The sequence below is a fragment of the Labrus bergylta genome, chromosome 20 (genome assembly GCF_963930695.1).
Source record: "Labrus bergylta chromosome 20, fLabBer1.1, whole genome shotgun sequence".
NCBI classification, from domain to species: Eukaryota; Metazoa; Chordata; class Actinopteri; order Labriformes; family Labridae; genus Labrus; species Labrus bergylta.
The window spans coordinates 22,475,471-22,500,605 of NC_089214.1; the positions used below are offsets into that span (position 1 = coordinate 22,475,471).

General features: G+C 41.3%; 2 protein-coding genes across 5 annotated transcripts; both read right to left on the reverse strand.

The window, feature by feature from the left end:
• Positions 1-323: 323 nt before the first annotated feature.
• Positions 324-12,222, reverse strand: LOC109992671 (copine-3-like). 3 transcript variants are annotated; one of them, XR_010664814.1, is made up of 17 exons: positions 12,151-12,222; positions 10,591-10,784; positions 10,260-10,436; positions 10,055-10,129; positions 9,893-9,964; positions 9,340-9,420; positions 9,129-9,218; positions 6,411-6,509; positions 6,138-6,224; positions 5,722-5,781; positions 5,477-5,610; positions 5,324-5,378; positions 5,156-5,207; positions 4,820-4,953; positions 4,365-4,601; positions 4,090-4,259; positions 2,621-2,736 (listed from the first exon to the last, which is right to left on the reverse strand). XR_010664814.1 is itself a non-coding variant. In XM_065948612.1 (17 exons), exons 2-16 carry the CDS (start codon positions 10,750-10,752, stop codon positions 4,149-4,151), a joined length of 1,626 nt encoding a protein of 541 aa, XP_065804684.1. In that variant the 5' UTR covers positions 10,753-10,784; positions 12,151-12,222; the 3' UTR covers positions 2,621-2,736; positions 4,145-4,148. The 3 variants fall into 3 exon arrangements, 2 of the variants coding, with proteins under 2 accessions (XP_065804683.1, XP_065804684.1); XM_065948612.1 differs by having other exon boundaries at positions 4,145-4,259; XM_065948611.1 differs by lacking the exon at positions 4,090-4,259 and having other exon boundaries at positions 324-2,736.
• A 519-nt stretch (positions 12,223-12,741) lies between these two features.
• LOC109992681 (copine-3) lies at positions 12,742-25,039 on the reverse strand. Of its 2 annotated transcripts, XM_020645393.3 has the most exons (16): positions 24,900-25,039; positions 21,911-22,341; positions 21,640-21,819; positions 21,473-21,547; positions 20,333-20,404; positions 20,044-20,121; positions 19,874-19,963; positions 19,059-19,157; positions 18,883-18,966; positions 18,668-18,727; positions 18,078-18,211; positions 17,350-17,404; positions 16,883-16,934; positions 16,666-16,799; positions 16,316-16,549; positions 12,742-14,679 (listed from the first exon to the last, which is right to left on the reverse strand). In XM_020645393.3, the coding sequence occupies exons 2-16, from the start codon at positions 22,325-22,327 to the stop codon at positions 14,560-14,562; spliced, it is 1,884 nt and encodes a 627-aa protein (XP_020501049.1). In that variant the 5' UTR covers positions 22,328-22,341; positions 24,900-25,039; the 3' UTR covers positions 12,742-14,559. The 2 variants fall into 2 exon arrangements, with proteins under 2 accessions (XP_020501049.1, XP_065804759.1); XM_065948687.1 differs by lacking the exons at positions 21,911-22,341; positions 24,900-25,039 and adding an exon at positions 21,103-21,181 and having other exon boundaries at positions 21,640-21,779.
• Positions 25,040-25,135: the final 96 nt, after the last annotated feature.

Here is a 25,135-nt window from a genome sequence, read left to right on the forward strand (position 1 = left end):
ACTACATAGTGCACCTTAAAGGTGGTGCACCAAAGATCCTTGGTAACTTTGGTAAGAACAAGTGTGTGTAGAGTATTCTGTTGTGATTTTTAATAAAACTTTTAAGATTTATGTACTTATGATCTGTCGGCCATATATCTCCCTCCCACCAATGAGTCGTTGGGGGCAGCTTTTCTTGATACTAGTAAAAAGGTTGGGTCTGTGCACTATGCGACACATCATTCTCATGCTCCGTATTAAAACTATGTTAATCAAATGTTTTCTAAAATAACTTCGAATATCACTCAAGGATGTGCGACAAAAATAAGGAAATGAATCACAGCTTTGTGAAAATACATAAAGATTTTTTATGTCAGTAGACAAACATAAGAGCTAATCTTTCCAATAATACAACACTTAAACATAATGTAGTAAAATATGCCTTATTTCTTCTTTAGTGAATCATATTTACATCAAATACTGATCAAAGCAAAGTCGATGACAAAGACAGGTGAACAACACAAAGCAATGCCACGGTGCAAACAAACAACGATATAAATACTTTGACACTAACTGAAATGTATTATTCCATTTTATATAAAACTCAGTGAAGAGAGAGGTCTGAACCTCCTTGTTTTAAGACAGAGTGAACATCTTACATATAGAAGTGTAAACGTGCAGTTAAGAGTTGCTGATAACAATTTCTTCCAGATTTCCTCGTTGTTTCATACATAAGATATAAAATAATCTGTTAATCAAATATGAAACTGAATTAAAAAAAAACAATAACTGATTCAAGTAGAAAACAGCAGCAGAGACAGACAATACAGCTCTCCAGTAAAGTTACAAAATGTTTTTCAATGTTTCACTTGTTGATTCGTTGATCCGAAGATTTCAATACAAGGTATTCTTGATTTCTGAGGGAATGGATGCATGAAAAATAACAAATGATGATTGTGTTAGGGAGATACTGGAGGAAATATTAGCAGTGCACATTAACATTATCAGGCAGCTGTAGTAAGTAGTGTCGGTCATCTCTCAACTGGAAGGTCAGGGGTTCGATCCCCTGCTCCTGCAGCCACATGTCCGATGTGTCCTTGAGCAAGTTGCTCCATCTGCTTCGTCCGTGGTGTATGAATATGTATGAATTTGATGAGTTTCTTCTGATGGACTCTTTACTCAGCAGTCTCTACCATCAGTGTGTGAATATGTAGGTGTGACCTGCGGTGTAAAAGAGCTTTCAGTAGTCAGAAGACTAGAAAAGCTCAATACAAGCTCAAGTCCATTTACCACTTAAATCTCCAGTTGACATTTTCTGTTTTTCACCCTCTTGATTTAGTTCAATGTATGAACACGAATGGACGATTTTTCCACTTTGTTTATACCTGGAATTTTCCCAGCCGGTTAACCGACGTGTGAATGCAGCAGGAAATTTTTAGAAAAATACACTGCAATAGAGAGATTGTGACTGGGCCAGGTGATGACATTTAAACCATGCAACCAGGTAACTGCCAGATTCTTCATGCACATGAAGCTGCTTCATCCTCTTTTCTGCTTATCTGTGGGTTTTTTTCAATCATGCATTGTTACTGTGGATGTCAAATGATGCATAGCACTGATTTAAAAGCAAAAGCTGTCATCCAACAGGGAAGGTCTCCCGCTGTGAGGTACATGTGCTAGGTGAGAGTGCTTTCACTCCTGCACAAAACTCCTGAGAACCTCCTGAAGCTTTCAGGGCGAGCTACATTCTGAGAACGCAAACAGCCCAATTATTCACTCGGACTTAATCCAGAGTTTCTCCTCCAGCCTCCTGATATTTATTCTACAAAAAGTCAGAGTGATCTGATGTGAGAACACAGCAGGATATAATCAGGAGAATTCACCTGGAGCCAGTGGGAGGGGGTGGTGACCTTTATTACCTGTGATCACTGTAAGACCATAGACTGTCTGCACACCACCTCTACCATCTCTGTGCTCTAATGAACCTGCTGCTGCATGTTTCCTGTTCTCCAGTATGTTCTTCTCCACTCTTTAGTTCACATTGAGATTCTCTTCAACTACACATAGCACTGATACAAAGACACATATTCTCATAGTAGTGTCGCATAGAGGAGCGTTTTTCTTTTTACGTATCGTCTTACTTCCGGAGGGATAGTCTCCTGCTGTGAGGTGCATGTGTGAACAACCAGATCAGGAGGGTTTCAGGGCAGTCCCCCTGAAAAGTGCATACGTGAGGAAAATGTCTTTGGACTGTTGGATGGACTAATGAGAAGGCTGATATTAACTGCCTCAGTTTTTTCACAAAAACACTTGTGTAAAGACAAACTGGTGTCAAATAATTTTTCCATTCATCAATAAAATATAAAACTCCAAACAATTCTGGCACTTGATACATAATAAATCATGTGTAAAAATCACCTATATCTATGTTAGACACCTGTTAGAAGATAATATCAGTGCACTATGACCTTGTACTGTTGGCACTAACAAATAAAAACATGACTGGATGCTGCATGCTTACATGACATTTGAATAAAAGATCCATTAAAGACTGAGTGTCTGTGCATTTTGAGTTACTGGTACACTAAGGGGAGAGGGTGGTCAGAGTCAGGATGTGTCACTCGGGGGTGCGGACGCTGAGATGTCGGGGGGAGGAGTGCCGCTGTTGGGCGGCCTCAGGCTTATGGAGTTGAAGAAACCGGTCATCTGGCCGGGAACTTCTGCCAGCACACTCTGAGCGAGCATTTCCTGAGGACTCTGAAGAGGAGAGACAAGAGAGACGAGGTGAGAGCCAGAAATATATGAATGAATTAAAAAGGAGGAAGCGGGGGAAACTGAAAGCAGCAGGCACACAAGGGAAGCAGAGTGAGCCGTGTGTGTGAGAACAGTTAATGGATCTGATTAATATTATGTTATGATTATTAGTTATGATTAGTAGGAAAGTGTCTATGCGTTGCATCTGAACAGCACACATGACTAACACAGACAGTGTCACCTATCATGCATCAGCTGTTTGTTAATTTATCGTTATCGATTACATCCCTCAGAAATGTTCAATAATCAAGTATTTTTAAAATGACCTTCAGTTGTAGTTAAAGGTGTCATCACTAGATGCCACTGATGTTATTTGACACTAGCTGTAGATGAAGGCTGTGGCTTTAGTTCTCACCTCATCACAATGAGGTTAACATCTAATGTTTACCTCCTAAGAGATACAGTGAATTTAGTTAATCTGCATTTAAACAAAAAAGTAAGACCAAAAATCTGCAGCTTTTTGGGAGTTGTCCGACTGTTTCTTGGCTTTTGGATTATGTGAGGAAACCAACTACGGTGGCTGGAAGTGAAAACCCAAATGATAAATTGTGAATCACTTTTACAAACCTTGAGACAAATTTACATTTTTTAAACAAAATGACATAAGCAAAACACTTTTACCCAGAGCAAAACGAATTTACAAGATGCCAGACAATTCTCAAACGACAGAAACTCTGCACAGTCTGTTCCTAGGTAAAAGTGTTTTGAGTCCGTAATCTTGTTTTATCAAATTTAAAAATGTTTCACGAAAATGTAAATTTGTCTAAAGGTTTGTTAAAGTGTTTCACATATTTTTGAAATGTTGTTTTGCTTTATTTCTACTGAAATTCATTCAGCTTTAAGGTCACATATTATGCTAAATAAACTTCACCATGTTTCTCTGACACTAATATGTGTCTCTAGTCTGTCTACAAACCCCCCAATGATGAGAAAAGTCCATCCTCTCCATCTTCTGCCTGCTCCGCTTTTCAGAAAATGTGTGCTCAAACAGGCCGTTTGGAGATTTTCTGGAAATTTTCTGAGTCTGCCTTCTCACTGTAAACAATAGGACATGGAGCGAGAAAGCCCAAGCAACCCAAGCCCTTCCAGAGAGGGGGCGTGGTTAGACACAGCTCATTTACATATTTAAAGGTACAGACACAGAAACGGCCTGTTCTGAGCAGGGCTGAAATAGAGGGGTTTATAAACATGATCAAATACAGGATCAGAGTGGATTTAGAACAAGAAACTTCACACACATGTTTTCAGGAGCTCTGAGACTTATTTACACTGAAGAAGAGGAGGAGGATATGCAACCTTTAAATTGAATGTGGCAGAGAAGAAAGGGAGCATGTCGCGGGGATGAGCCTACATTTCTAGGATGGGATTGGCTCGCTGGGGGGCTTCAGTTGCAATAAATTGAAGAAGGAGGCCACTTGATCGGGCAACTCTGCTAGAACACTTTGAGCAAGAGCCACAGTGCCTGCCTGAAATAAGACGTGCAGACATTTCAATGTATGCGTAATTTCAGAGTTATAAAGAAGGTAACGTGGTACATGCCTGCAGAGTTTTTGTTTAATGATGGAGCTTACATTTTGGAACTGCCTGAAAGGAACAAATTGCACGATGTCCCGCATGGCAGCTTCTCCTGTAACCGAGCGTAAGATCCCGTCGTCTCCATCCAGGAACTCCATGGCGCTGAAGTCCGCCCCTCCGACCCCGATGATGATGATGGACATGGGAAGGCGGGAGGCATTGACGATGGCGCTGCGAGTCTGATCCATGTCTGTGATCACTCCGTCAGTGATGATCAGCAGGACAAAGTATTGCTGTGAAATTAGAAAGTGAAGAGAGAGGAAACAACACAACAGTCACAGTAAAGTTAAGTGGTGGGGGTGTAAAGATTCACCGATTCAAATTTGTAAACAATCTTAACATTAGTGATCTGAGGGAATCAGTCCGCTGTGCTATGAACCTCCTCCAAACCATTCAATTCATTCAAACATTTAATTCTGCTTTGATTTATGTCAGACTCCAGTTCACTCACAGAGGCAGTTTCCTGCTGGATGGCCCGTTGGCCGAAACAGGCAACATGGTTGATGATCGGGGAGAAGTTTGTTGGACCAAAAAGCTTCACCTGGGGGAGGCACTGCTGGTAGGCCTGGACTACGCCCTCTATACCTGAAAATAAAGGACAAAAACACAGGTGAACGGAAAAGACTTTGCAAAGTAGACTAAAATATCAAATTAAATTTTAAAATACACCAAACTCCTGAAAAACTCTTGATATCTACATCTTGGCTGCATTCACTCGGGTTCTGCTCAGTCGGCTTAAAAAAGCAGCAGTTTAAGTTCACATTCGTTATTTTGGGTCTTCTATTACCTGCACAGAACGGGTTTGATGGGTTGAAGTTGATGGGGAACTCATGAGAGACCTGTAACACAAACATTTAACAGTGATTTGAGTTTCATCACTGAAAGATTTTCCTGAATAAGAGAACAAAATGACAAAAGACAGAGAAGTGCTTTAATATCAAACACAAACAATCACCTGCATCGTAGGAGGGATCTGAGCTCCAAATCCAAAGGCAGGAAACATCTTGTCACTGCAGGGAGGAAGTGAAACGGGCATTAACGATTCAAATAGTTGAAATGGTTTTACCTAGATGACATAAAGCTAACACTCACACAGTATTATACGTACCTGTCGTAGTCCTGGATGACGTTACCCACTGCCCAGATGGCTGCCAGGTATTCATTGTAGCCCTGAGGGTTGATGTAATGAAGGGACTGAGGGGTTCTGGGATCCCCGTTCGAGCCGGTGAAATCAATGGCAATCTGTCCCGAGGAAGGAGGGATGGACAAACACAGAAAATATAACTTACAGTTCTGATGACATCATATTAAATGTTAATAATGATGCTTCACAGGGATCGATGTAGTACTCACAGTGACGTTAATCTGGCAGCCTCCCATTATGTAATCCAGAAACGTGTACTCCTTCACAATCTGAAATATTATTCATGACAGAAAACAACACAGCTGTTTAATAAACTAAATAACCAAACATGCTGGGGTTGTGAAAATATAAATATAGACACATCTGAAAACTATCTCTCCATCCTGCAGCTGACTGTGGGCATTATGCCTGGTGCACACTTAAGGATTTTTAAACCTCTCTTTAAAATATTTTAAAGGCATTAAAGACAATACATTTAAACTAATTGATGAATGCTGAATTCAGAGAATCACCGGGGATGTCGGAGGATGTGGGAATCTGACCCAAAATCTGACCATTAATCCTCCAGTGTGCAGCCAGAATAAAACAATAAGTACAGAAAGTTAAATACATAGACCCTACGTACCTGGCACTTTTTTATAACAATAACACCAGAGTTTTTGTATCCTTTCTTTTTTTGTTTCTTCTTGCTGTTGAGACAATCGAACTCAGCCTGAGAGGAGCAAAAATACAGACGTGTCAGACACAAAAAGTGGATCTCACCGGTTTAAAAATACCTGGTAATCTTTATAGTAGTACTCGTTACAAGAATAAAATGTGTTCTGGCGTTTGTCTTATGGTTCTGTTTAAGATAAACGTCAAACTATCACAAAGAGAGTGACGGCGAGTCGGAGCTCACAGCGTATGTTTGTGATGCCTGCAGTATTTGTGCGAGCGTGGTCTCAAAGCATCCAATGAAGTCGTGAGATCCGCTGTTGTTGTAGTCATAACAGTCCACCTGGAGAGACACAAAATAAAACAACACGCTGATTTGATGCAGAAAGAGTTAATCGAATGACCCAATAAACTATCACCAGTGTTTGAAAATCAAAGCAGTCAAACCAAACCATGCTTCAGGTGAGGAGTTGATGTCGTACAAAAACCTAACAAGAGCCCGACCGATTAATCAGCCACCCGATAATACCAGCCGATATTAGCATATCAAGTGAACATTTTATTTTAGTTGCGCCGATATCTCCAGATTTATCTACCAGTCAAATAGCATTTCATTTGAGGTTCATTCTAATAGACTTAAGTTGTCTGTCACCAGCAGAGGGCGCTATATGGATTACAACAAGCATCATCACTCCGCCGAGTGTCAGACGGTGAAGCATGTATATTAGGGCTGTGCTCAAAAAATCAATATGGCAATATATTGTCATGTATGGATGCAGGTGTTACAGAATCAATATGGCTGCAAAGCTGTCACTAGAGATATCGGCCGATATGTCGGTATTGGATTTTCCTCTCTCCTTAATATCGCTATCGGTCGGGCCCTTAACCTAACATCAAAAGGACGAGATGAAACTCACACACAAACCTTCTAACTAATAAGAACAAACCCACTGAATAAGAATATAACTGATCAGAATCTGCAGCTTCTGAGCACCATCAGTGTGGAGTGAACAGGTAAAAGACAAACAGGTGACAGATGTCATGGAGCAGTCAGTACAGACGAGATAAACTGTGACGCTACAGTCAAACTACGAGATGAGGAACTCGGGGGGGAACTAAAGAGGGGATCTATCTTAACGGGAAACTTCTACCTGACGGGACATTGCCCTGTTGGTTAACTTACCAGTTGAAAACACATTTTAATTTAATTATTTATCATTTTTTTAAAGCATGAGTATTCAAAGTGGAGGCCACGAGATAGGAAGTAGTTTTATCTTACAGCAACAGATTTATATGTTTTCTTTACTTATTCTGCAGAAAGTCAGAGTGATCTGATGTGAGAACACAGCAGGATATAATCAGGAGAATTCACCTGGAGCCAGTGGGAGGGGGTGGTGTCCTTTATTTCCTGTGATCACTGCACGACCATAGACTGTCTGCACACCACCTCTACCATCTCTGTGCTCTAATGAACCTGCTGCTGCATGTTTCCTGTTCTCCAGTATGTTCTTCTCCACTCTTCAGTTCACATTGAGATTCTCTTCAACTACACGTAGCATTGATACAAAGATTCTCATTAAAGCATCGTATAGAGGACTCTGTTGCTCCGTCCGCTACTTCCATGTCTTATTTTTTGTTGATTCTAGAGGTCCTCTGACAGTCACCAATCAAACAGAGACACACCATAAAAACATGGGATAAGTTAACCAACGAGCAACATTTTTTTTTTTTTTAACATTTTCCTTTAAGATAGATGTAGATGCGTCCCCGTCCTGTCACAGACACTGCATCCTCCTTTGTGAAGAAAGAGAGCACTGAAGGCGAGGACAGAAAACTCACTTGTCTGTGGACTTGAAATCATCTCTGTGTGTGTTTATGGGGTAAGAAACAAAAAAACAAAACACATGAACTAAAGCTTAAACACATTTCCTTATCAAAGTCATCAGAACGCATGATATGCTTAAAGAGTTCGATGTCCTCTGACAAAGAGCTGATAAAAGCTAATCTAAATTCATGGACATCTTAATAAAGTTGGTAAATTCTTGAGATTTTCCAAGTTGTGATATTTCCTGGATATCAGTTTTACAAAGTTTCACATATTCATTACATCACTTACCTGAAAACAGCCGTGGAAAATTCTGATTTACTCGTAAAAGTTCATCTCAAATGATTAGAGAGATGACCTTCCTCTTTATAAGGTTATGAATTGTACTTTCTAGCATTAGTAACGTTACTAAACCTGGATGAGACAGGAGGGATTGTACAAGATTGCAGCAACAAACAACATCAGAAGAACATTTTGACGTTTTGTAATTTCCTCCTGCTAGCGACCCGACCACAAGGTGGACAGAACAATGCGGCTGTGTCTTAAGGCTGGCAACACACGAGACAATTTTCAAATCTTAACTGATCTTAACAATGTGAGAGACCACAGACATGAGGACCGTTTCAACCAGTTTTTAACTTTAGAATCCTCCGAACATACACCAAGACGATTCAGCCAGACTGCAAGACCACACACATGGAGGACAATGGGCGTGGTCGGCTGGCTGAGTGGTTTGTCTTGATGTTGTTGCCATGACTCCACAAGCTTTGCTTCTTCTTCAAGACTCCCCTCGAGGCTCAGTTGTGTTTATGTTCGCCGCCATGTTTGTGAGCTGTAAAAGTAGCTTCCTGGTCTGCTCGCTCTCATTGGCTGTTGCAGCTATTCTGTCAGAGGCAGCCTGATCTAGAATCATAGGTTTGATATTTACGATTCGAGAGAGGGGCGACTCAGACTCGATCAGGAGCAGTGAAATAATTACATTGACGCCAAATGCTTGAGGATTATTTGGACAAATAACCGGTTGAGTCAAACATCTAATTAGGCCACGCCCCTACGGTAGTAGTAATCTGACCTAAAATCATCTAGTGTGTCGCCAGCTTTACAGGTGTTGCAGTCCACTTATGCCTGTGTTTGTACCTTTATGGATTTCTCCACGTCACCTCCACAGAGTGACTGCAGAGGGATGCTGAACGGTCTCCATGTCGGGTTCAGGTTGTTTTTCACCACCTACAGTAAAAACAAAGCACATGCATGAACTTCAAAGTGCACAAAATACATTCCAGATGTTGCTCCTGCAGTGTTAAAACCTTTGAACTAGGCAGCATGCAGCTCTACATGATATCTGTACCTCCGTCCTGTGAGCCAGCTGCCACCCAGTTTCTGTCTGCCTGTAAAATTCCAGGAAAGGGTCGGACTTGCCAAAGAAATCCTGAAAGTAAAGGAAAATCAAAACCTGTGTGTAATGACATGTCATTGGTATAAAAATCTGACTAGACGACTGGAGTTTAAAATGAGCTCACTGGCTGACAACAACAAATTCACAGAAAAGTTGACTACATTGTTGTTGAGGTTTTAAAGAGTGAAATTAAATCACATTATTGCACACAAACTGTTTTAGGAAGAAAATATTATTTACAGTTCCTGAGATTTCTAAACATCCCTGAAATATTCATGCTCTGAAACTAAAGACACTTTTATTATTTAAAAAACACAAGATTTTTCTTGTCTTCTAACCCGAACATGTTTTTAAACTTAATGAAAATGTTAAAGAATCTGATTTCTCTTCATAGAAACGTATCCCCAGTTGCAGAAATAGGCTGCATCCTCATCATCTTAATATTTCTGAATGTCTTTTAGTCTTTTTTAATCTTTTAATTCAAATCTCTCAGGATTACCAGTACCTTTTTATCCAGTTTTCTAGCCGCAGCTTCAAACACCACCACCCTGTTGTCTGTTCTTTCTTCAGCACATATCTATAAAAACATTAAGCAGCAGTGAGAAGTGGAAAGAAACACAGTTACTCTAAGATTTATAAACTGTCACTTTGAAAAGAACAAACTCACAGTGATGGTTCCTCTTCCTGCAGGTCTCTTGTCCTTCTTTACAAGTGGTCTTGTGAATTTCCTCGAGGACACAATCTGGACAGAAAAACACTTTTTCAACTTAAAAGAGTAAAATAAGCTAAACCAGGGAAATGAAACAGTACTTTATAAGATACAAAAGCATCAGGATTGTGCAGGATCTGTTCTGACAGCAGAGAGGGCTTACCTGTCCCAAGGTGCACTCCAGTTCGCCCAGGAAGTCAGCATCCTGCAGGCTGTTGTCACTGTCGATGTCGTGGACCTCGAACTTCAGCTTCTGCACCATCTCAAAATAATAGTCGATGACAAAAGTCTTGGAGAATTTGGGATTAAGGCAGTTGTTGATTTTCTCCGTCCGGCCCACCTAATGCAGACACAGAGAGATGTTTCAGGGTGATGGATTTCTTTCTTTCTCTGACACTCTTTTCCCTTAGTTTAACATCTTTTTTTTTTTTTTTTTTTTTTTTTTACAAACACTTGATATCTTTGCAGAGAAACAACCTTTTTAACCTCCTTACCTCAGTCCAGTGGGGCCCTGAACTGTTGTTCATGAAGAGAACACACAGAGGGTCAGACTTTGAGAAAGCATCCATGTCAAGCAGATTCTCACACGAGATGCTAATCGCCACCTTGGTCACACAGTCAGTGACCTTAGACCCCGGGGTTGCCACTGCCGCCATCACAGCCTTGACGACTCACACGTACATACAAACTGAAACACATGAAAAAAATTACTTTTTATGAGAGGGAGAAGTTAGAGTCAACAAAGTTATCGATATCTGAAGATACTCAAATCCAGGGTACTGGAGTCAGTAGGTAAGGTGACGCTTAGAAAAGAAAAGCATGACACAAAACAAAGAAAAGAAATCAACAAAAGTAATAGTTTAAGAAAAGGAGGATGAGAACAGAGTTTGTTAGTGGTTGTAGGATGTAGAAGACAGACAGACAGACAGTGTGTGTGTGTGTGTGTGTGTGTGTGTGTGTGTGTGTGTGTGTGTGTGTGTGTGTGTGTGTGGGGGGCCAGTGGAGGTTATGAAGGCCGGGAGCGATGTGGTACAGTTGCATAGATGAGACTATTGATCAAGAATGTGTGGGTGAGGGTTTTAGCAGCTGAAAAGAGGGGGGGGGGGGCAATGTTTCTGAGATGGAAAAGGCTGTTTTGGTGATGTGTTTGATAAGATATGTTGGATATGTTATTATCATTATTATATGTTATTTTATGCTCATGTATTGCTCGTTTTTCAAAGAGTTCAGAATGTTAAGTGTAATAAAAGCATGTGATGCAGATGTTGGAAAATAAATGCCTTGTGACCTGGAGCCATTGCCACATAAACTTGAGTAAATCATTTGCTCCATTACCTCAGCAGACGTTCACATATTACATTTGGCCCGATTTCCATGTAAGAAGTTGCCACACCCAGAAGTGTTCAGCCTCTGGTGATGGTGTTTGACGAGTATAAATAAACTGCATTTAGATTATGTCTTATAGACATTATGAGTCTGTATGTTCGCTTCTTCAATTCGGCTCATTTAGTTTCAATAAATGTCATGTTTCTTCATCATGGTGCTGCTTTTAAAACGCTAAAGGTTTGGTGCCAAACGCAGCGCATGGACCTGCACAAACTTACAGGAAACAGCCAAAATATGAACTGACTCTGGAGGTGAAGAAGGTGAGACTGTCCCGAACAGAAACAGCGTTATATATGATCAGAATAATGAAGTCATTAAACAACAATAGAGCATAAAGGTGTTTTATAATGTCTGCCCAACATTAAATACAAAAAACACTTACAGACGTTAACTTTTCTGAACATCGATAACTCACTTTATTACAAAGGAAACACAAACACGCAGAGCTGTCTCTGCTAATGTAAACATGCTGTTTTATTTTATTTAATGTTTATTTCTGTTAAAGTGAGTAACGGTTAACGCCCATCTACACTTTATCAAGCTGACGGTCACATGATACGTGTCAGCGACACAAGTTAACAGAAGCTGTTTAAAAGTTCAATTATTAATCTAATTTGATGACAAACTCTACGAAATGTCAACGAAAGACGCCAGTTTGTAGTCCTTACCTTGTTAGCCAGCTGAGTTAGCTAGCAGCTAGATGTGTAGGGCGGAGCATTCATGAGAGCAACCCATCCGGGTACTTTGCCCAAACGATGCCAGCCCCGCCCCTTTCTGGGTGAAATCATTGCATCTGAATGAATGGTGGTTAATGGACAAGTTGGGGTCTTTACCGATTTAAAGCCTTAAAAAATGAAAACCGTAATTTAATTTCATTAGACTTTACTATGACAATTCTTGTATGTAATATAAAATTACGATAAACCAGTCCCAGTGTGGACCATTTCTGGAAATTGGTCTGGTATAGTTGGAGGTGCCATATCACTTCCTGAGCACTGCCGAGGTGCCATGGAGCAGGAGAGCTCGCAGTGTGCGCCCCACTCACTCCGACAACTTTCCATTAGTGCATGTCCATAGGATCCCATTTGTGCATATGCGTTTCAGCGTATGAGTGTGTAGCATGTTCAAGTCATTAAAGAAATGGTGAGTTGAGGGACGAGTAAAAAGGAAACCATCATAAGTATGAGCATCAAGAGGAAAGTGGGTCAGACATTTTAAGATTATTTACACAATGTGTTTAAAAAGACAATAGATACACATTGATTCAATGGTTTTATTGACAGATGCATATATTAGCACATATCATAAATTTGTAATATATATTAATTTGTAAATGTAGAAAAACAGAGCTCGGATAGATCAACGGATATTTTACACAAATAATCCCTTTTTCCCCCAGCGTATAGCAGCAGGTGATTGTACATTACTTGTCAGTTGTAAATCAAATTAAACATTTTATTCATGCTTACAAATATTCCCTGTGAGCCAGTCGAGAGTTTAAAAGAATCAAGGCAAAGCTCAAGCTTGAAGAGCAAAATGCTCAGCGCTCTGGACAAACTGACACATATAGCACAGACATTAAAAGCTCACTTCAAATAAATATTAAGACAAGAACTACGGGCCACAACCGCTCAGAGATCGTGCACACAAAGAAAATACACAAAAAGCAATTATACAACAAATAATACAAGAAGTAATGATTTTAATAAAACATTCATGGTGTCATCATGCACTTTACACGTCATCATATAATGTTTCTTTTACACACACATTAGAAGAATTACAGGTTTATTTTGTGGTTAGTCATCTGATTAATAAGTATATCTTTATTTATTGAGTGATTTTTAATCCAACATTCAACATCATGCTCTTCAATCAAGATACATCTCACAAACATTTATACTTTCAATCATATATTTTTTTCTGTCAGTGTTTACTGACGTTACCAGGAGGGATGCTATAGCCACAGACACTCAACAACACCACAGCCAAACCTTTGGCGGGTAGCAAGCAACTCAAAGCGGGACCCTTGAAAATATAAAACATCTCAATGAGAGCTCATCTCAGCTCTGGGTTGTCACGTAAAAGCCGTAACAGAGTTGAAGGTGGTTTTTCTTCCCCGGAGACCAAGAGGTGATGACATGTTGTTGTTGTTATTTTTTTAAGATTTATTTTGGGGCTTCTTGTGCCTTCATTGCAGAGACAGGACAGTGGATAGAGTCAGAGATCAGAGAGAGAGAGAGTGGGGAGCGCCATTCAGGAATGGAGCCACAGGTCGGATTCGAACCCATGCGGCCTGCTTGGAGGACTACAGCCTCCACACACGGGGCTTGCACACTAACCACTAAGCTAAGATGCCCCATGTTGTTATTTTTTAAAGGTACGTGCGCTTTCTGTTTCTCACACTCGTTTCATAGATTACGCACACGTTTGAGCAACTCGCTTGTACATCTTTAAGTAAATAAATACATTTTAGATTTTAGTCGCCGTGGGAATGTGGTCTTTATAAGTCCGACTCTTAGGCTGCAACACAAATTGGCGAGGCGAGACGAGATGTATGCAAAATTAAGATTAGATTTATTTAAATAAATAATTAAATACTAGGTCAAACAAAAATGGAACAGTCGCACCGCGATGCTCACACAAGAAGTGTGAGAGCAGATGGGGAGAGATGGGGAGAGATGGGGAGGGGCGGCTGTGCCTCAGTGGTAGAGTCGGTTGACTCTCAGCCGGACGGTCGGGGGTTCGATCCCCAGCTCCTGCAGCAACATGTCCGATGCTTCCTTGGGCAAGACACTTAACCCCAAGTTGCTCCCGCTGCTTTGTCAGTGGTGTATGAATGTGTACAACTACCTCTACCATCAGTGTGTGAATGTGAAGGTGTAAATTACTAAGAGGCCCGAGTAAATAATAAAACAAGTGCACGAAATAGAAAACATACACACTTTCATCCTTGTCACCTCCTGGGCATCGCAATAAACTTCTACTATTTCTGAAATTAGTATTTTAGGTCTCACACTGATTGTTTCTCTGCCTGCCATACATGATACTCAGACTGAAACATACACGTTTTTCTTTTAGGAGGGGTTAGAAAGATTATAAACATTCGGGGGTTTCAGATTGAAAGAGTTGAAGAAGGAGGAGACTTGATCAGGAAGCTCGGCCAGGACGCTCTGCGCCAGAGCCACGCTGTTTCCCTGAAACGACAGCATGACAACAATGAGAGCATGACTGCTGACATGACTGTGTGTGTGTGTGTGTGTGTGTGTGTGTGTGTGTGTGTGTGTGTGTGTGTGTGTGTGTGTGTGTGTGTGTGTGTGTGTGTGTGTGTGTGTGTGTGTGTGTGTGAAGCTCATACAGACCAATTAAACGTTGGTAAGCACGAGCTGGTTGCCTGATTATGCATGCTGGTTGATGGTCACTTTAATATGATGAGCAATAAACAACATAATGATCATAATTATCTAAAACGTTTTTCCCGCTCGGGGTCATGGAGGGCTGAAGCTGATCCTGATTAGGGGAGGCGGGGTTACACTCTGAACTGTTCACCAGCCAATCACAGAGCTGACATAGAGAGACAGAGGCCCTTTCCGAATAGCCACAGTTCAGTAGGCAGTACGTACTATTCAGTATGGAGTTTCAGTATACTGAACTTTCATGGTCATTCAGTATGCATTTTTTGGGTCCACCTCAGTATACTGAACATTTCTGTATGGATACTAACTTCCAGGTTTCATGCAGTATGGATCGGATGCGTGCTTTCAGGAAATGAATTGTATTTTAACTCCCACAATGCTGTGCGAAAACCGTCACGTCACATCCGCCTCCAAATCAAAACACACGAGCGTGGATTAATCTAATACATTTTTAATCTAAAGTTCAAGTCCCGACTGAAATCACTACTTTTAATTAACAACAGAAAATATAACAAATGTCTGCATTATTATAAAACCTTTCCCCCTCTATTTAAATAATGATTTAACTATTTAAATGTGTCTTTATTGGTTTATTTTATATTCTGTATATTACTGTCTTTCATTTGTTCTTTATGTACTGTATGTTATTTAGTTATTTAATCTGTCTTTTACTTGTGATATTGTTTTTTGTTTACCTGACTGTATGCACATTACTCTTCTTGAATAAAGCTAAACAAAAACAAACAAAAAAACAACGTGTGAATGCGGCCGGTTCGGGAAACGTAAATGACATCACTTCCATACTGAATGAATCAGAAGAAGTAGGAACAAATATCTGCCTACTGTGTGTGCATACTGAATAGTAGGTACAAAACAGTATACAGCACGGATAGCAGGTACTGCCTACTGCTTACTGACAGATTGAGTAGGTACTTGGCAATTTGGATACAGCCACTCAACCAGCCACACTCACATTCACACCTACAGACAATATAGAGTCAGCAGTTAACCTAACCAGCATGTCTTTGGACTGTGAGAGGAAGACGGAGTACCAGGAGAGAACCCACACATGAACGAGGAGAACATGTAGACTCCACACAGAGAGACTCCTGTCAGACGGGGATTCAAACCAGGAACCTCCTCACAGAGAGACTCCTGAAGGACGAGGATTCAAACCAGGAACCTCCTCACTGTGAGGGGATAGAGCTAACCACTGCAGCGCCGTGCAGCCCTCTTTCAATAATCTAAGATTTAAACCTGTTACTTTAAGTCCAGCGCTTATTAGAACACGATATGAAAGGAGCAATATGTAACTCTGACACCTAATGTATAAAATGGGTACTGCAGTCCAAATTCTAAACATTGTACATTGGTTCTTTCTCTGTTCCAGGATTATTGAGGTCGATCTGTTTCTCACCTGGAAGCTCCTGAAGGGCACAAACTGGACGATGTCTCTTGAGGCGACGTCACCGTTTGGAGCACGGAGCAGCTTGTCGTCACTGTCGAGGAACTCCATGGCGTCGAAGTCGGCCTCGCCCACCCCGACGATGATGATGGACATGGGCAGTCGGGACGCCTCGACAATAGCGGTGCGAGTCTGGTCCATGTCTGTGATCACGCCGTCTGTGATGATGAGCAGCACAAAGTATTGCTGCAGAAGATCAGAGGAAACAAACGCAGGACGTAAAGTCAAAACAACGACACAACGATTTCAGGAGAATCTGATGAAAAAAAATCAAAAAAAATGAATGGTTTGTGGCGACTTACTGAGGCCACGTTCTGCCGGAGAGCTTGTCGGGCGAAGTGCACCACATGGTTGATGATGGGAGAGAAGTTTGTGGGACCCCAGAGCTTCAGCTGAGGTAAACACTTCTGGTAGGCGTCCACCACACCCTCTATACCTGCAACACACACCATGAACACACACTCACACATCAGACTGTCACCACAGAAGCTTCCAATGAAAACACAAAGTTTGACTGACCTGCACAGAACGGATTGGCCGGGTTGAAATTGATGGGAAACTCATGAGAAACCTGTGAGCGAGATTTATATATAGGACAATGTTACACCATGACCTACATCTTTAAATGGATCATGTCAACCCTACATTATTCTCATGTCCTCCTAATCAGATTCATAGAAACTTTCCCCCACCATGCAGGAAAGGAGCTACAGGTCGGATTTGAACCCGGGTCGAGTTAGTGGGCCGCCCGCCAGGAGGACCATTGCATCCACACATGATACGCGCACTCTACCCACTGTGCCACCAGCGCCTCCAGTCTTTCCCACTGTCTCAAGTTTATTTTCAGGTTTTCTCTAAATAACTAAAAGCTTAATGCAGAACTCTGCCAGCAAAGCGAGTGACCACATAGATGGAGGAAAAAAATCACAATACTATGAGAACAAACGTGTAAAAAACAAACAGTTAATGCTGAAATATGTTCTTGCCTGCCAGGAGTTTGGGATCTGGGCTCCAAACCCAAAAACGGGAAACATTTTGTTACTGCAGGAAAAGAGAGAAACAACATACAAAAGGGTCTGAGACAATCTGCTCAAAGATTCAGAGACTCCATGAGTCAGTCTTTGCAGGTTTAACAGCATCGTCTCCGACCCTCACCACGCTCTGAACTTGAGGGTCCCACATTTTCATACGCTCAGACTGAAGCACTCTGTTGTTCAGCAGTCAATCCTGTATTTTCTTTTGATGCCCCAAAGTTCAGGAATCTGATTTCTGAATTTGTTTCAAATTGTGAGTGTTTTTGTTGATCTCAATGTGTTTGTTGTTATTGATATTTAGCGTTTGTTGTTGTTTTTTCTTGTTTTAATACGCTTGAAGTCTCTGCAGTGTTGGAAATGAGGGAATCCCCTTCTGTACACTCAAAACACACACACACACACACACACACACACACACACACACACACACACACACACACACACACACACACACACACACACACACACACACAAAAATCCTGCACTAACGTGTGTGTGTGTGTGTGTGTGTGTGTGTGTGTGTGTGTGTGTGCGTGGCCCCTCGGTGCTGGCGGCGGATATGTCAGAAAAACACGTGTTTTTCTGACATATCCGCCGCCAGCACCGAGGGGCCACGCACACACACACACACACACACACACACACACGTTAGTGCAGGATGAAGCAGAGTAAGAGTTTACCTGTCGTAGTCCTGGATGATGTTACCCACCGCCCAGATGGCCGTCAGGTACTCGTTATATCCTTCAGGGTTGATATAGTGGAGAGACTGAGGGCTTCGGGGGTCTCCGTTAGAGCCCGTGAAGTCGATGGCGATCTGAAGTGGGTCAGAGAGAGGACAGTGATCGAGACACGGCTACCAAATAAAAGATACAGAGAGAGGAACTTCACCTCGTATCGTATCGCATGTATCATGTTGAATTGCGTTGTAGCTTACTGTATCACACTATATCACATTGTAATCACATTGTAACATATTGAATTGAATTGCATCGATTTGTATGATATAAATGTAAATCTAAGGACGGATAGAAGAATAATTTATTAATCCCGCGAGAGGAAATTCAATTTAACACTCTGCTCTTGAGTACTCTGAAATCGGTCTTGATCTCCAGACAGATGCTTTGCATCATATCATATCGTATTGCGTTGCACTGTATCGTTTTGTGAAATATCCATTTTATCGTATCGTCAGCCAGTGTTACAAATTTGAGCATAAAAAAATAAAAATACTTAAACAGTAACTCTTTCAGTTTGATATTTGCAGACTCACAGTGAAGTTGATTTGACATCCTCCCATGATGTAATCGAGGAAGGTGAACTCCTTCACCACCTGTGAAGGTAAACATGATGTCATCTTTGTGCAGCAGGAAACAATGAAACAAGAAGTTGTCTTCAAAATGCCCGATGCAGCAGCTCACAGTGAAAGAATATTGTCACATGGAGGCGGAGCCGAGGTCTTACATGTCCTCCTCTCTTAATGTTTACCTCGCATCGCTTAAAGCAGACGACCCCGGAGTTTTTGTAGTTCCTCTTCTTCAACTTTTTCTGATTAATGCACTGAAGCTCTGTCTGCAAGTGAGAACTTTATTAATGCACGTCTAAATTAAAGTATCAGGTCAGAAATCCAACACACACACACACACAGACTACAAAGGTCTCACTGGGCAAACGTGACTTCCTGTTTGCATCTCTGCGAGCGTGGTTGTGAAAGTCCCGATGAGGGCATGGGAGCCGTTTACACGATAGTCGTAACAATCAACCTGAGGACACAAACAGAGATTTACAGTCAATAATCAAGCACACGTTCTGAGCTCAGACGCTGCTGAGTGTTAAAACAAGGTGGGTAGATATGGAAGATGTGGGGGAGTTTTCAGAAGCAAACATTTAGTTTCGTCAGGATGTGAAACTTTTTATGGAACTTTTTTGAAGTCTTTCAACAAGGGCAAGATTGTAGATTTAAAATTTTAACCTGACTACAATGTACTCAAAAAAAAGAGCCTGACCAACAACTTACATAGCAGTTAATTTATTAGTTTGCAATTTTAGAAATCATTCTCGTCCCTTATTGGTCGGGCTCCAACAAATAAGCTCCACCCCTCATCCAGAAATATTCATATTTCACTCTATGCAGGTAATTACAACAAAAATAAAACCAACTGAGTAAAAAGAAAAACAGCAGAGCTTCACACCTTGTGCTGTGACGTCACAACTCGTGCAAACACACACAGCGCTCATCCAGCCGGGTCACAAGCAGCGCCTCGCTTTGCATTTGGGAGCATCATAAGGTGAAAGGAACATGCAGCAAAAAACATGAATCATTAGTTTGTTAGAGAATAAAAATGGTCAATCGAGCTGATATCAAACGTAAAAATGAGGCTGGAAAGTTCACACAGTTTTCAGGGGATGTTTAATTTACGGGAACATGGCGTGTTAATCGGCTACATTGTATAAAAACGGACTAAAAACAAAGACATACCTTCACAGGTTTCTCCACATCTCCTCCACAGAGAGCTCGCAGGGAGATGCGGAAAGGTCTCCATATGGGGTTAAGGTTGTTTTTGACCACCTACATGAACAGGTTGAAAGGAGCCGAACGTTAATTATCACATGTACGAGGAGGAACGAGTTGTTGGTCAATATTTGTACCTCTGTCCTGTGAGCCAGCCGCCAGCCAGTTTCTGTCTGCTTGAAGAACTCCAGGAAAGGGTCGGACCACCACAGATACTGAACCACCACAACAAATTCATTTTTACAGTTTAGTTCATCTCGTGAAGGGGAGGCATGAGTAAATATCAATCATGCAACTGTCCTTCCAAGGCACGCTGAAGGGTTTAAGAAGATCTTCTTGTCGTCATTTTGAACAGGTCTAACAAGTAGATTAACAGGTTGCAAAAAATCACGATCAAACAAAACTTATTAGAAAGAAATGAAGTACCTTTTTGTCAAGGCAGCGTGCTGAAACCTCAAAGTTTGCAACTCTGGTGTCGGTTATTTCTTCAGCACGGATCTATCGTAGAAAGAAAAAGTGCTTTAAGTGACACCCTCTCTACTTTGTGTAATGTTAAAGCTTATAGTTTGGGCTGACTCAGGCTTGGGGCAGCAGCTAGTTATGCTGCTATAGGCTCATTAATACTTCCATTGCATATGAATATAGATACGTACGTTTTAAACAATACAAAACTCCCATGCATCAGAAAAGTAGCATTCCCTCAGTGCGCCATCTACACCTTCCCCCTCCCCTCTGCACTCCCTCATAAGCCAGGCTCACTTACATGCACGAGCATGTCCGATGTCTGCCCAGCTGATCTGTCGTGGTCGTCTGTCCCTGTGCCAAGGCGAGCTAGCATCATTTATATGTTTGTAGTTCCTACCCAACTCTTACAATCTTTCCTCAAAAAGTTAAACTACTTTCCAAAGTATTCTTCTTTGTTATGTTTTTCTGGCCTGGCTTGAAGTGTTGGCTACTCAACACTGCCTGCCTATGATTTCCGCTGGTATTGCAACATTCAGTCTGAATCTGTCATTTGACACAAGACTTGCAGAGCACCAAAATGACTGCAGAGTACAGACAGAAGGCTCCGTCCATATCTATATGCTCATTGGGTGTAGAGCATAAATGAGTCTTTTGACTTCCGGAGTCCCGGCACACTGAGCTCCTGTCTCTTTCCCTCTCTCTCTGTCTGTATGCAATAATATCATTTATACCTGGGACTGGTTGGAAAGAAGACATCCCACTGAGAGGCAGCAGGTCTTTACTCTACTCATCCAAACAGGAAAACTGAACCTGGAAACAGACCAAGACCATTTCTTTCAGCCCCATAATCACCAAAGTAAGTTCTGAAACCACTCTATAAATCCTCATATATATCGATCCGCAACTAGAAAAGATACTTATTGGAGCACATGTTTCATGCAATGAGAAACTTAATGTGTTATAAGAATCAGAATCAGCTTTAGGTATACTCACACATGAGGACTCATTTGTGAACAGCTGCTGTGAACATGTGATTCATGTATTCATGCATGTACATAAGCTTGTCACTTATTTTAAGACACGAGGAAGTTGTCCACTGACCGTGATGGTCCCATGACCTGCAAGCCTCTTGTCCTCCAGCAACAAAGGTCGAGTCATCTGCCTGTTGGAAACAATCTGAAACAAAAAAAACAACAGCAGGGCCACGGGGCAAAAATAAAGAGGTGTGACAAAAGTTTGCTTTGAAAACCGTACAGAGTGAAGCTCACCTGACCCAGGGTGCATTCAAGCTCCCCAAGAAAGTCGTCATCACTGAGATCATAAGTTTTATTGTCAATATCATAAACGCAAAACTTTAGCCTCTGCACCATCTCGAAGTAATATTCCATGACAAACTTCTTGGCAAACTTTGGATTCAGGTTGTTCAGGATCATCTCTGTGCGTCCAAACTGATGGACAAAAACAAAAACACACTCAGGTACAACTGTAGGAGACGCTCATCGACATTATTTATAATTATAGACTTCTCTGCTTCCTTACCTCGTACCAGCGGGAGCCCGAGGTGTTGATGTAGACGGCACACAGAGGGTCCGACTTGGAGAAGATGTCCATGTCCATCAGGTTCTCACATGAGATCGTCAGCTCCACTTTGGTGGCAAAATGAGAAGCCCCTGGGGTTTGGGCAACACCTACGGACTCTGGCATTGAGGGCGCACTTGTAGCCCCTGACATTGGGGACCAACACGAGGCCCCTGATATCGGGGGCCCACATGCAGGTCCTGACATAGGCGTCCAACATGAGGCACCTGTCATCGGGGACCCGCTCACGGCCCCTATTATAGGGGACCCCCTTGCAGCTCCTGCCAATGGAGACCCTATTATTGGGGACCCTCTTGTGGCCCCCTGCATTGGAGAGCCTCTTGAGGCCCCTGAAATTGGGGACCAATTTGAGTCCATGGCAGCTTTCTGTCCTACAAAGATAAACAATAAAGAATATCAGATGTGAGTTTAATGCCATACATTTAAAGACTGAGAGGGGCCACTCAGCACAATAACCTTTTACTGTTACTCACATGGGGCCCCTCCACCATTACGATATCGCTATAACCACACCTCCATCACACAAATGACCCATTAAAAGCTTCAAACCAAAGTGGTCAAAGTGTTTCTTCTCGATACCACACATGTTAAAAGCAGAACCACCTACCTGCATACATGTGACCATAAAACATTTGATAAGGCGCAAAAAAATGATGCAGTTAAAAGACAAGAATTTTCCGAAAGGTGAAGAGCTACACATCCCATAATCCATTGCAATTCCAACGAGCCCAACAAACCATAGTTTAAAGCTTCTTTCTGATTTCTCTTTACTTTAGTGCTTGTATTGATGATAATGTTTCAGACATTGAAGAACGTTATTGTGTTGAACTTCAGTGGTTGCAGGGGTGATAAACATTTCCTTGGTAACAGCGGGCTCCACCAATCAGAGACATCGCTCCGACACTCTAGGATTGTGGGTAGTGTAGTTCTTTCCCACCGACATCACAAATATACCACGTTTGTCTTAAAACGAGGCTGCTATCAGACGAACTTGTGTCTTCTACAGGAGCATGAATCATCGTTTCACACTCAGGTAACTCGTGATCAGTCTACCTGTGATGGTTATGACATCATGGGGAATAATCAAATCCACTATTCTCTGTAACCATGACAGCATGATGTCATGTGGCATTATGTATTTCTATTATACTGTTTTACTTTACTCACTCACAGCCCCATGGCACTTATAAAAAGTTCTTACTTAATATAGGCCTATATGTAAATTTGTAAATACTATGCTCTCTATCTCTCTTGTTGCAGACAGTAGATTTCTGAATAAGCTTTAGTTTCCATATATACTTTTTTGGTAGAGGTTTCACCTTCCTGCTTGTCTAACATCTCTCCCTTGGTTTTTATCGTTTTATGGCATTTGTTTACCTTTCCATCCTCCCCTGGGAAACATATTTCACATCTCAAAGCTAAGAACTATGGTTACGTTCCTCAGGCTGAGTCTGCAGAGATGATCACTTACTTACATGGTGCTTAAAGGGCTCGAAAAGTCAGCGAGAGATCCCTCATCAAAGTCAGTGAGTGTATGAGGGTGGACATCTAGGCCCTTTTTTAAACCAACCCCTACACCCTCCCCCTCCGTGATGGAGTGCACTCCGTCAGAAATCACACTCTCAGCTGAATGAAGTCTCCTTCACCAAGGTGTAGGGTAGAAATACAGAGGCAGGCTTTGGGACAAACTTCCCTCTCTCAGGTGGAAACAGGAAATATGTGTTACCATGGTTACTCAGCGATATCTTGCGGAAACAGTTTTTTTTTGTAGCTAATGCATTCTGTAAAAATATTTATGTAGCCTAGATTCTTCTTCTTCTTCAGTTATATTAGTGTAGACTTATAACAAAACTATTAGATTGAGCCTACATTGTTTATTGTAATTTATCATTTAAGTTAATTTATTTTAATTTTTAGATCAGGATGTCCTAAATTAATGCAAAGACAAGGATATTATTGTTGAACATCAGAGAAGCAAAAAGTGTATTTTTTATTGTTGAATTGAGATTTCACAAAGACATCAAAAGTAGAAAAATAAGAAATAAATATTAACAGCGAAAAGTTGTCTGCAACATGATTTAATATTCTTTTGTTTTTGCAACAGTCCCTGTAAATATAAAACACTTTACAATAAATACATATATTTGATCCTCAGTACACATTTGAAGTTGTTAACGTCTGTATGACGATATTAAATGTCTATCTTAGTTGGAGCAGTGTTTGAACTCACAGGTTGCTGTCTCCATGACGACCGGACACAATAGGCGTTGCACGTGATCCGAAAATCGGCATCGGTGCAGACTCGCTGGTGGAGGGTTTTATAACCCACTACCACTCCCCGCTAATTGGTTTGGGAAGGACTTAATATGGCGGACCCTCCGCGAGGACGCACAAACAGAGGGGTAGTGGGTAGGGAGAGGGTGTAGTGGCTGGTTTGAAAAAGACCCAGAGAGTGGGCCGAAGTATGATGTAAAATGTGCACCGTGTTAGAAGTACCCCCGGTCTCCCCTAATGTTTAATCTGGAAGTTGATATTGATGTTTTAACTCTTTTCTGTTGCTGTTCTTGTTCGGGTATGCATCGTTTTTTTTTATTTTACATTTTGTTTAAACACGTTAAAGTCAAAGATGTTAAACAGAATCATGATAAACTACACGAGGAATATGTATGTAATAAAATGACAAACGACACAGAGCTTTGGATAACACAGTGGTACAACATTTGAAGCGTTCTGATTCAGTAAATTAAGACCACGGACTGTAAGTATTCAGATTGAGGATTAAGAATTATTATTTACAGTCTATGATTAAGACAGTTCTTGTTATGTGGGTGTGGTTATGCCTGAAACACCCAAACTGTCCTCTGATACAGTTTCCTCGTAAACATACTCTGTTTTCACACCTGTATAAAGTTTAATCATGCTCATTTACCTGTTCAGTTGTCGTTAAAAACGTAAAGTTTGTCCTTCTTCTTGCTGCCCACCATCTAAACCAAACGTTAAATTATCTGACATGAACAGCTGTGGAGCAACCAGGGGGCGGAGGAGGAGGGGGGGGGGGGGGCGGGGCTGACACTTTCAGCCTCTTCAGAAGAGTTTCATATTTTAAGATTTCACGATTACAAATGTTCAGGTGTGTCTGTTACATTGTTTTAATCTCAAATAAAT

What these genes read in the sequence shown, in the direction of transcription:
- LOC109992681 (XM_020645393.3), bottom strand. Translation starts at nt 22,327, where the DNA reads ATGGACTCAAATTGGTCCCCAATTTCAGGGGCCTCAAGAGGCTCTCCA. An exon ending in GATGTCAAATCAACTTCACT is followed by an intron (nt 18,212 to 18,667) that starts GTGAGTCTGCAA and finishes GACCCACTTCAG; the next exon opens with ATCGCCATCGACTTCACGGG. An exon ending in TGCCCTTCAGGAGCTTCCAG is followed by an intron (nt 14,680 to 16,315) that starts GTGAGAAACAGA and finishes CTGTCGTTTCAG; the next exon opens with GGAAACAGCGTGGCTCTGGC.
- LOC109992671 (XM_065948611.1), bottom strand. Translation starts at nt 10,752, where the DNA reads ATGGCGGCAGTGGCAACCCCGGGGTCTAAGGTCACTGACTGTGTGACC. An exon ending in CTAGAAAACTGGATAAAAAG is followed by an intron (nt 9,421 to 9,892) that starts GTACTGGTAATC and finishes CTTTACTTTCAG; the next exon opens with GATTTCTTTGGCAAGTCCGA. An exon ending in AGCTGGCTCACAGGACGGAG is followed by an intron (nt 9,219 to 9,339) that starts GTACAGATATCA and finishes TTTTTACTGTAG; the next exon opens with GTGGTGAAAAACAACCTGAA.